The sequence below is a fragment of the Podarcis muralis genome, chromosome 10, assembly GCF_964188315.1.
Source record: "Podarcis muralis chromosome 10, rPodMur119.hap1.1, whole genome shotgun sequence".
Lineage (NCBI taxonomy): Eukaryota > Metazoa > Chordata > Lepidosauria > Squamata > Lacertidae > Podarcis > Podarcis muralis.
The window spans coordinates 68,778,620-68,790,997 of record NC_135664.1 but is presented as its reverse complement, the minus strand read 5'-3'; the positions used below and the strand labels follow the sequence as shown (position 1 = coordinate 68,790,997).

The following is a 12,378-nucleotide window of genomic DNA, read 5'->3' as shown; positions in this document are numbered from 1 at the left end:
TGGGAAACAAGTATTGGGGAGAAATGAGGCTGGGAAATTGCAGTCCAACACCTCTCACCCTCATGTTCCGGTGGGGCTTGCACGGCCCAAGCCCGGCTCCACGGACAAGGACGAAAGAATGGCAAGCCCCTGGATTCCTTTAACGGAATTCCCATTCGCATCATTTGGAGGGATAGGCACCTTACCCCTCCAAGCACCAATTTAACCAATGCCTAACCACCATGGAGCCGACAGCTCACCGCCAAACCACTCACAGCCCCAACCAAGACCTCAGCTTGGCCACCACCGCACCTAACCAAGCCTCATTCCCTGAAGCAGAAAGGTGCACGCCATCAGCTTGGAAAAAGGATGGCCTCTGAAAAAGAATCTCGGGGTGGGAAATCGCATCTCCACCCAGCTCCCGAACCTTTTTGGCCACCGCAGAATTGATGCGTTTTCTGGCCCTTTCAGTGGCAGCCGGGCAACGACTGCCCCTCCAAACGCAGCGTTGCAAAAGCTTTGACCAAAAAATTCTCGCTGTTGGCACCATTGCCCGCAGCGTCTCCATGTCTCTCAAAATTGCAGAACGTAATGACAAACAGTCCATGGACACCAGGTCGTTCTCACCCAGCTGCACCACCATAGCAGCTGGCAGCCCCTCCAGGAGCAACTGCCTCCGGATACTTGGCAGGAACTCTGACCACCGCATCCCACGTCTGGACAGCCAAGACAAACGAATGTGCGGAGGGAAGCCGAGATCTGGACCCAATCCAGATTGCCGTGCTGCAACGCCAGCCCAATGGACGATACTGTGCCCCACCATCCAAATGCGGATCACCGCTAAACCTGATAAAAAGGAACAAAAACAATGTAAGACACCAATTGTCAGCGAACATAACCTTTGAAGGCATTCGATTTCCAACGACCTGTATTATATTTCCAGTGCCTTATTAACACGCTTTCCGGCCTTCTCGGTGGTAGTTTGTCTAGGCATTGGTTCCCAACTAGCTGCACCTGACCTCAGCAGGGCAGCCCTGACGACTGGGCCCCACCATATTGTCAGTACCAGCAACATTGTGGGGGAGCAATGCATCCCAAGGCAATCGCATCCCGCCAGGTGTCGTTCCCCATAGGGGAAAGATGCACCCCATCTGCCCTAAAAAGGGGAACAGCCTTGAAGAAAATAGCAGGGTGCAATATTACAGAACCATGTAAAGCAACGACCTATTTTATTTGTTATTTCTTTTACTTTATTTATTTTATTCTATTGTCCACCGCCTTATTAACATGCTTTCTGGCCTGCTCGGTGGTAGTTTGTCTAGGCATTGGTTCCCGACTAGCTGCACCTGACCTCAGCAGGGCAGCACTGACGACTGGGCCCCACCATATCGTCAATACAAATAAATAGCGTGGGGGAGCAATGAACCAGGATGAGACTCAAGCTCACCCCCAAATGCTCCCAGGGACTCTTGCGTGGCCCTACCCCTCGAAAGGGGTCAACAAAAGCATGGTGAATCCTTGATTCCCTTAATGGAATATCTTTGCACATTTGAGGGGACAGGTGCTCCCACCTCCCCTCCAGACCACCTTGAACCAATGCCTTGAATTGTTTTGAGTCCAGGGAGAGCTGCCATCAACTCAATCCAAGCCCTCTTGCATGCAGGAATGCAAACTTATGCTGGAGGAAGACAGCAAACATTCTCGCCCAGCTGTACCACCAGCACTGCGGGAGGACCTGCACAGGTCACACTCGACCGCACCAAAGGAAGGATCTCCTCCCAAAGCATTCCCCATCTAGACATCCAGTATAGGTTCACATGGGCAGGAAGACTGAGATGGCGCCCCAGTCCAGACTCGTCAGCGCGCTTGCCAGCCCAGTGTACAATGCTGTGGCCCAAATGTGCACAGCTGCTCCTATGAAAAAAGGAAATAACAGACAAGCATCATCACAGACATCATTGTGACACTTCCTGATATAACCCTTGTCAGCGTCAGACTTCCAATGACCCGTATTCACAATCCTGTCTACTGACAGGCCCCCAGTGTGCAGCCTTTGCAGCAGCACCTAATCGTAAGGAATGAGGCGTTCAGCGGTAAGCAAGCCGCAGGCCGTAATAACTGGTGCACGACGTAAGCACATTGATGCCTGGCTAACGGGAACCCATTTTCATGCACTAGGAGCGGGCCAGCCCCCAGGGAATAAAAGCCAAATATTCTGTTATCCATAACTGGGCAGGGGCCCTCCTCACCTGTGGCGGGAAGCCTGATTGTGGCACTCCTGCCCACTAAGTCTGTTTTAGAGTTCCCAACTCTAATGACAAGCTCCAAAGGATAAGGAAAAGTCCTGAAGCAATAAGCCTCCGGACTCTCAGCCCCGTGCTGGCTCCAACAACCATTTTCCCAACCCTCAGTGCGAAAATGCAATGGACTACTGAAAGGAGTCTTGCCTTGATCTTTTACCAGCAGACAAGTTTTAACTTGTTGCAGATACTGCATAGGTAAAAATTGACCGACTTCCTGCCCACTGTCCTATGAGGTTGGAGCCTATTCCAACCTTCCAAGGCCCTGCACACTACAAACTTTATACAAGGGTCTCTGAAAATTAAAGCTTCAGTGTAACAGACATTGCAGCGGACTGAATTCTGATAGTTATAACCGCATGCCCAATCTGCAGCAGGTGGACCAAATACTGCTGGATCTGCTCAGAGGATGGGGGCTAATTCATCTGAATGGCCGAGAACTGCCAGCTTAAGGCTAAGAAATCCATCCAGGCCTTCCCATAAGAGGTAAAAGCAGAAGGGGAAATGGAAGCTGCTGCTCTCTGTAATCACTAATTGTTGTCAATCAATCAGTCAACCTTTATTGCATTAGCATACAGCCATAGCAAGGATAAGACAAAAAATGTTAGAGACAAGCAACCAATCAAAATTCAAAGCGATATTACTGGCGTTATGACTTTCAAATACCCTAAGACAATAATGTAAAGATTTAGTTGCCATCGCCGAGAATCTAAAATGCGGGTGTGTATAAAGCATATAATGGCCCAAAATAGGCTCGGTACATTAGGTTAAAAGGTAGGAAGAGAATTAAAACAGGTCCAGGTCAAAATGTTGTTGTCAAAATGCCACAGGTGGTCTGGAAAAGTCTGGCAATAGCTGAGTCTGGAGCCCAGGATCTGAAGCGCTTCATCTGAAAATCGGATAGAGTGTCAGCGACAATATTAGAGGATCCCGTAATTTGGAGAGTAGAAAGCACAATATTAAACCTTAAGTGGCGCAGCTCGAAAGCATGAGTGGAGGGGCGGAGACTGTGCTAGAGCGTGAGGACTGTTTTGCCAAGACGCTCACCACTACCTGGTTATCAGACCAAAAGCAGATCCAATGGTCACTGAACTCTTCGGGCCACATGTGAACTGCTACAATGGGGAAAACTCAAGAAAAGTTATGTCACATGATTGCCTCACCACACCAGGCTTGAGGCCATAGCTTTGCACACCAGCAGCCCTTGAAATAAAAACCAAAGGGCAAAGATCCAGCAGCACCAGCATGAACCTGAAAATCCCTGTGCGGGTTCAAGGTATCCTGCCATGGCGAACTACTATTGCATACATTCAGGAATTGCTACCATCGCCTAATATCTGCCTTCACCACACTTGGTAGGCATACACAAAGGTAAGGGGACCTCAGGCCGCAGGCAGCCTGGCCTAGTGGGAAGATTAATTAAGTGACCCAGCAAGATCGGATCTGATGAAGCATCACTTGCTACAGAGGAAGTATTACAAAATAACTTCTTTCAAGGCAGACAGCTTCTCCATAGGCAAGTGGTATGTTTTAGCAACGATATCCAACTGGATCCCTAAATAAAATGGGAATATGGGCAAAAGGTATTGAGCTATTGCTTGCCAGCTTCCAGCCCCCGCTTGGGCAGGGGGCATCTTGTGCTGCCATCATGATAATTAAACTTACAGGGCCGACGCTGGCCAGAACCCCTAAAGGAGTCCCGACAAAGCTGCCGCCGAGCCAGCTTCCTTTCCAGACACACACTCTGTGCAATGCAAAAAACACACTCCGTGCAGTGCACACACTCTCCCTGCAATGCAACTACACACTCCGTGCAATGCAAAAAACACACTCCGTGCAGTGCACAGACTCTCCCTGCAATGCAACTACACACTCAGTGCAATGCCACTACAAACTCCATGCAATGCAACTACACACTCCGTGCAATGCAAAAAACACGCTCTGTGCAATGCAACTACACACTCCGTGCAATGCAAAACACACTCCCTGGAATGCACACACACCCTCAATGCAATGCAACTAAACTTCATGCAATGCAACTACACTCCATGCAATGCAACTACACATTCTGTGCAATGCAGACACACCCTCCATGCAATGCACACACCCTCCGTGCAATGCAAGTGCAAATCTCTCATGCAATGCAATGCAATTGCAGCCCGTGCAGCGCCATGCTCTGCAACGCACAGAGCAAACTGTAATGTGGGCACGCAAAGGTGCTTTCTCCCACTTGCATATTGCAATTTGGCGCCCGTTACATCCCTCGCGGTGAGGTAACCACCAAAAGGACCTAAGTGTCCAGGTAGAGCAATGGGGGAGCATGCAGCTGTCCCATACAGGGACCAATCCTGCAACTTAAGCATTACCGGCACTATGCGCTGACCCAGTGAAACCAATGCTTCATGGACCACATGGGGACACTATTCAGGCCAGAAACGCTTCCAGGCCATCGAATTCTAGGGCAAAGCCCTATGATCACCTGCTAGGCCAGGCATAAATGTTTTCAGTGAAATAGCAGAGTTGAGCTAGCCCACAGCTTGTCCAGGTACCCCTCCTTGCCCTTTTAGAGGGAAGCACCCCTTCAAGAAACCCAAAGTTCTTTTATCACAAATGGGCCGAACTACCCAGCAACAGAATAGCCCAAAAGGAGCAGTTTATTTTGTTTTGTTATAACAATGGCTAAGAGGAGGATATGAACCCTGCCTCCCAGGTCCTAGTCCTACACTTTAGCCACTAAGCCACAATGGCTCATCTCTAAAATGGCAGTCGCCACTATCAGGGCAAAACAAACTTAAAGAAAATAAACTTGTTCAGAAACAGCATAGTTCAAGAGCATATACAGAGTATATATATCTGTCTGCCTCAGATAAACATTAGCAGCAACTGGGCCTGCAAGCAGATACATTCCTATAGCGAGAATGTCATAGCAATATTAAAAGAACTCAAATTAGTGCACCCACCCAAGGCTAGCTTATCAACAAGAGAAATGGGGAAAAACCTTTTTGCGAAAGAAAGCCCCTAACGGGGGCTCTCTCCCTATTGGGAAAGGCAAGCCACAGATACAGGGAGAATCTTCCCACTGGGCAGGGTAAGGGGTGGGGTGGGAAATCGAACAGGAAAAGGGGGAAATTAAATTATTTAAGGGACTAGAGAGGATTAAAAAGAAAGGGGAAATAAATAAATAAATGTAACCAGACAATGAGAAGATTGTCCAAGCGCTCCATGTGATCCGATGCAAAATGGCCAAGAGGAAGTCCCCTAGTCTAGCTCCTCAATTTATAGACTCTAACCCCTCCTCCAATTTTGCAACACCCAAAATTCCCCAGCAACCCATTTAACCCTTTTCCGGCTTGGGTTCCCAAATTTGCCTAGTCATGATGGTGGCCTACTCCCCAACCGCAACACGTGCTCTCTGCTAGTGAGAACACGCTAAACGAAACATGAAAAAATACACAACCCAACTGACCGATTTCTGCAACCACAACAAGTTCTAAAATAAAGATACCCCAAACATCACCCTAGCCCAAGAATCTGTTCAGCAGCCTCAGCTTTTGTAGCTGGAGTCAGTCCAGAGTGCCTTCTTACAGGCCTAGTGGAAAAGGCTTGCAAGGGAGGGAGCAGGTCTTCCAGGACTCACAGCCAATATGGTCTTGTAAGATGGTTTCTGTTATGTACTGAAGTTCTCACCCTGGGCCAGCAGGGGGATACTGTAGATAGTTATGCAAATAAGGGATCGAAAGTGACGTTCAGTGATTGGATAGTTTTAGAAAATTGTTACAGTTATGTTGTGCTGGAGCTCTATATAAGCAGGCTGACTGAACCCTTCAGTTCAGTTCTGTTCTGGCCTGTGAATAAACAAGAGCTGTTTGAAGAATCGCTGTGTTGCCTGATATGTTCACCCACAACTTAAGAGTCTCATCAGATTAGTTGCTGAAACAAAAGGGATTTCATTGCATAGCTCATGGATGTTGAGATTTCCATTCCACCTGAAGGAGCAGACGTGTGGAACTGTTGCGTGTCACATGTCTGTTTACATTCCAGCACAGCTTACTGGGAACTTCCATTGTGTATAGCTTTTGCTTTTCCCGTTTCTCTCTGAGAAGATGGAGAGAGACAACATGTTTCTTTGTCCTGATATATGATTAATAAATTAGGGACGCGGGTGGCGCTGTGGGTAAAAGCCTCAGCGCCTAGGGCTTGCCGATCAAAAGGTCGGCGGTTCGAATCCCCGCGGCGGGGTGCGCTCCCGTTGCTCGGTCCCAGCGCCTGCCAACCTAGCAGTTCGAAAGCACCCCCGGGTGCAAGTAGATAAATAGGGACAGCGCTGGCCCCTGGCCTCTTGAGTGAGATGGGCGCACAACTCCAGAGTCTGTCAAGACTGGCCCATACGGGCAGGGGTACCTTTACCTTTACCTTTTATGATTAATAAATCTGTAGCTGTAGTATGCTTCTACAAGCCTCACGCCTATACTGCATGCGCAGTTCTATCTGCTGATAGTGTGCCCTGGCTTTGAAGCCCGGGTTGCTGATTTACGTCAAAGCAGAGGCGATGGTCTACACAGCAGGACAGCTGGAAGGAGATGGCCCAGCCAGGGCTAGCCAGCTGGCCCCCTGGCCCTCTGCATGTCGACAGTGGACAGAGCACATTTTGGACATTTGGGTGCAACTCAGCTTGCAGAAGAGGATTCTGCAGATGAATGAGGTAGACAGAATTGCGATCTCCAGTCTTCCATACTATACTCTGAGCTGACCTCCCTAGCTGTTTGATGTTAGACTTAAGTTGTATCCTGTTCACACCCTCCTGCTGCTTCTCACACTTCTCTCTCTCTCTCTTTACCTCTCTCTGACCTCAAGATAGGAGGTCACCTTGGAGCTATCCTCTGGGAATGAAGAAGCTGCCTCTGTATTTTACGGAACCAGAAACTTTTCCATCCAGGTTATATACTTCCCATAATAAACCGTTATTTTCTAACTCTACAAGCATCTCTCTCTGTGTGTGCAATTGCAACAAATAAAGTCTGCTCTAGCCTGGTTCACAAGCCATGCACGCCACACAATGCATAGCAAGAGTTTCAACAGCTACATGACTTGCATGCCCAGGCAACGTCCCAGATTCACTCCCTGGAGCCCAGAGAGTCTCAGGACTCTTAGAGAAACACTCCTACAGAGATTGTCAGGAGATTAGAGGTCTAGAGCTAGGAGTCAGCAGCTACGCACAGCTCTTCTATGTGGGTGTTGTAAACAAAAATCTGCCCTTTTCCCTTATGGGGTATCCAAGAGCCCATATAGAGTCCTTACGTAGGTTCCCTATTGGTAGGAGAAAATAACAGAGGCCAACCAGAGAATATTGAGAAGCAAAGCACCTAGTAAGCCTGATCTTTATTGATCTATTGCAACAGGGTCCTCACTCAACACACGCAGGAGGGAGGAGGAACCCAGAACAATGGCGTGCAAGGTCTTATATAGACATTTTAAATTCCCTGCCCTGGAGCTCAAAACCACCCCTCCATACACCATACATACATCTCAGAAGGGGTGTAACCCAAGACCATCCCCCCAGATACATCATACCTATATCACAGAAAGGGCGGTCTACAGCAGAAATCTGAGTGGTTTGTTTACCTCCTGTCTGCCAGGTTACCTGTTTAATGGTCACTTGATTGGATTGCCTGGGGAGCCTGGCCAGTCTTTTGTAATGATAAATACTTAGTTCCTGAGCCAGGTCACAGCCTCAGACCCTATTCATATCTTAAATGTGCCCTTAAGACAGGATTTGTGAAGGAAAAAACAATGGGGAGGCGTTTCCATTTTCCTTTGACCTTGCAGAGAAAACATTTGCTCAGTTTGGGAATCAAAATGGTTTCAGGTCGGTGTTCCTGTGCTGATCTATGTACGTGCTTGGTTGGTACACTTATGAACATTTAACATATATCTAAGACCTCAAAAGTCCTATCACATGGGGAACCACAAGGCTACGGATTGGAGCATCTCCCAAGCCTGTAAGTGACTCCGCCCACCTAGGCAGTCCATTGGCTGCCCCCAACAGGAAGTGGTACAAAGGCTGGGACTCTGTTAGACCAATGACCGCCATTACTGACACCCTCATTTCCTGTCTCCAGCCTGTCTCCAGTTGCTGGTTCAAATCTTTCTCCCTCTCATAATTTTACAATTTTACATAATTTTACAAGCCCATCCAACGAAGATGAATACTGGAAGATGCAGGGCAGATAATATATATATTATACGAAAGCAAATATATATATATATATATATACACATACTTCTGCACACGGCGTATAGTTAAACTGTTGCAGGTAAAAACCTGCTCTTCCTGGATCTTGCCGATGGAATTTGCTGCTAAGAATTTGCTGCAATTGCGCTACCTGGAGCTGCTGGTTATTAAAGTCCAAAAACACCCAGAGGGCACCAGGTTGAAAAAGGCAGATCTGACCTTTATTTATCTAGCCCCTTTGCAGGCTCTTTCTCTCTCAAATTGTTTGAAAACCAGCCGTCCTATCCTATGGCAGTAATCCATGGCGGGGGACCTTTCTTTTTCTGATGACCCTAATGGTCTCATTAGTTTTAATTAGCTTGGCCACCCGATTTAGAGGTGATGTGCTCTGGAGATAGCGGGAGGCCTGGAAGGAGTAAACAGAGACTAATTGATGCCATTAAAGTTATTGCCCGGGGCTGCTGTTTGAGAGAGATGCTGAGAGGGCCCTGGATTCAAACACCAGGCCATTCCCAGGGAGCGCCATCAATTCACATTCAGGTTGGGAACTTCAGGCTGGCAGTTGACTCAGGCGAACTGGACGTGAATGTGCAACCAGGTCATATGGTCTGCCTAGTAGAAGAAGAGGAGTTTGGATTTGATATCCCGCTTTATCACTACCCAAAGGAGTCTCAAAGCAGCTAACATTCTCCTTTCCCTTCCTCCCCCACAACAAACACTCTGTGAGGTGAGTGGGGCAGAGAGACTTCAGAGAAGTGTGACTAGCCCAAGGTCACCCAGCAGCTGCATGTGGAGGAGCGGGGAAGCAAACCCGGTTCCCCAGATTACAAGTCTATCGCTCTTGACCACTACACCACACTGGGAAATGGATTCTGGTAAGGCAAAGGAATCACAGAATTGCAGAGTTGGAAGGGACCCCAATACAGGAATCTCAGCTAAAGCATCCATGATGGCCGTCCAACCTCTGCTTAAAAAAACTCCCATGAAGGAGGGTACACATCCCATTCTACTGTTGAACAGCTCTTATCGCCAGACAGTTTTTCTCTATGTTTAGTCAGAATCTCCTTTCTTGTAACTTGAAGCCATTGGTTCGAGTCCCACTCTCCAGAGAAGGAGAAAACAAGCTTGCTCCATCCTCCATGTGACAGCCCTTGAGATATTTGAAGAGGGCTATCCTATCTCCTCTCAGTATCCTCTTTTCCAGTGTCAGGAGTGCGTGCAGGAGCCAGGCCCTGTGACCAGTAGGGCTTCGCAGGACTGGGGCCTTCCTAGGTTTGTTCTGGAGAGGCAAGGCGCGACCGCACAGCTGAGGCCGCTTGGTAACTCACAGTACCTGGTGGCAAGAGCCGGGAAGGGATATAAGGTCAGCATTTCCCTTCGGCTCTTTGCCACAGCAACACGCTTCCTGCCTTGCTGCGTTTGGCTTCTTGCTTCCTGATCCTCGGCTCCTTGACTCCTTGACTCCTTGCTTCTCGACCCTCGGACCCTTGACTTCGTGACTCCCTGCTTCCTGACCCTCAGACCCCTGGCTTCTGGACTCTCATTCCTGCTCCCACCCTGCCATCTTGCCCCCAGTCCCGACGTTCTCAGCTGGGACGTCGATCACCCGTAGACCGGACCATGACATCCAGGCTAAACATACCCAGCTCCTTCAACCATTCCTCATAAGGCTTGGTTTCCATACTCTTAATCATCATGGTCACCCTCCTCTGTACACATTCCAGCTTGTCAACATCCTTCCTAAACTGTGGTGTCCAGAACTGGACACAGTATTCTAGTTGTGGTTTGACCAAGGCAGAATAGAGCAGTACTACAGCTTCCCTTAATTTGAACACTATACTTCTGTTGATGCAGCCTGAAATATCATTCCTTATTATTGTTTTTGGACAACAAATCCTGACCATGTAGAAATGAACAATGAAGCGTAAAATAGCATACAGACAAAATAAGAGAGACTCCTGGCCAACCACAGTACTTCTTCCAAAAGTGGTTCATTATATTGGGGAGTATTTCAAAACACAATTGCCACCAAATGCACTTAGTCTGATGTGGCACTGCCTATTCTACTACTCTCTGTCATTTGCTCTAGCGCCACCTGCTGCTCATCTCCCCATGTTCTGCCCTACCAGTGCCAATAGCCACCAACCCATGTCAAATCTAGCCTGGTTATTCTCTGCAACTGCTTGAACAACTTTGTAATGATCCCGTTTCCAATGTGGAGGGGAAATGGAAGGCACCAGCCTCCCTGGCTCCACCTGTGGAATCAAAACCTGAGATGACTAGGTTGATTTGAATGTGAAGGAGGAGGAGGAGGAGGAGGAGGAGGAGGAGGAGGAAAGATTATTCCTAACAATGTCATGTTGCTTTTCTGGACAGGGCAATTATGGGGAGGAAAGACCTCTGAGCAGCCACAGAGGGGAAAACCTGATCTCCCCAGCTTGACGGAAAGGCATACATTAGTTGGGAAGACAGGTTGAAAATCCTCCACGGGGTGTATTCATCTCCCTTGTTAAGCGCAGGATTAGCTGGAGTGCATCTCCCCTAAATTGCTATCCGTAAAAGTTGACCTGAGCCACCACATTTCGGAGAGAGGGAGATAAAGAAGCTTAGCGGGGAATGAAATGAAATTAAAGGTGGCGGTGTCAGGGTTTTATGGATAGCTGTTTCTTCGGGAAATGGGTGCTGAATAGTCTCCAGAGGAAAGAGAGCAGCCAGCCAGCCTCTGAGCTCCCAGACATCTTGAGAGTCAGGTGTGTGTGAAGGAGCCAGGCCCTGTGACCAGTAGGGCTTCGCAGGACTGGGGCCTTCCTAAGTTTGTTCTGAAGAGGCAAGGCGCGGCCACACAGGCCGCTTGGTAACTCACAGCACCTGGTGGCAAGAGCCGGGAAGGGCTATAAGGTCAGCATTTTCCCTTTGGCTCTTTGCCAACAACATGTTCCCTGCCTTGCTGTGTTTGACTCGCTGACCCCTTGCTTCTTGATCCTCGAACCCCTGACTTTGTGACTCCTTGCTTCCTGACCCTCAGACCCTTGGCTTCTTGACTGCCAGCTCTCTGACCCTCGGACTGTCGGCCCCTGGTCCTGACGTCCCCTGCCGGGACTTCGATCACCCATGAACCGGACTGTGTCATTGACTCCCTTCAGTTTTCTGTCTGAAGGTCCCAGGAACAGGCTGGGTCTCAGGGCAACTGGGTCCAGAGCAAGACCTAGAGCAGTGGAGATTAAGTATAACTGAGATCTATGTTTGTTAGATTAAGTATAACTAAGATCTATGTTTCAAAATTTTGGAAAATCAATTAAAAAAAATTGGGGGGGGGGAGACCTAGAGCAGGGTTCTTAATTCCAGCACCTCTCATTGCCATTCTAAGAGAACCAGGGAGGTGTTCATGGTGAGTTCCGGCACCCATTTTTCTAGAAAAATAGCACTGGCGATACGTAAATAAAATATTACCCCTGCTTGATTATTAACGATAACTAACACCACTTCAAATACCACCCCCAGCACTCTCGCAATATTCAATATGTGCCCACTGGTTCCAAAAGGGTTATAACTTTAAAGCAACATTTCCCCCTCCAAGAATTCTGGGCACTATAGTTTGTTAAGTGTTGCAGGGAATCGTACGTACAGTGGAAGCTGTTTCCAAACGTAATCCATTCCGGAAGACTGTTCGGCTACTGAAACGTTAGAAAACTGAGGATCAATGGGCTGGCTGCAAATTCAATGGGGAAAAACAAAAAACACACCTTGGAAGCTGTCCGGAGCACTGACTTCCAGGTTTTTGGCATTCGGGAGCCGAAAAGTTCAAGAATGGAGCCGTTCAAGTTCCAAGGTTTGACTGTAACTCTGTGCAGGGTAACCTACAGTACC

At 48.3% G+C, this 12,378-nt stretch overlaps 1 protein-coding gene across 1 annotated transcript in view; it reads right to left on the bottom strand.

The window, feature by feature from the left end:
- Positions 1–250: 250 nt before the first annotated feature.
- LOC144329093 (uncharacterized) overlaps positions 251–12,378 on the bottom strand; it is a 95,408-nt gene continuing 83,280 nt past the window's right edge. The window contains exon 2 of the mRNA XM_077935610.1: positions 251–905. Coding sequence (XP_077791736.1) covers positions 251–905 — 655 coding nt within the window. The remainder of the gene's footprint in view (positions 906–12,378) is intronic.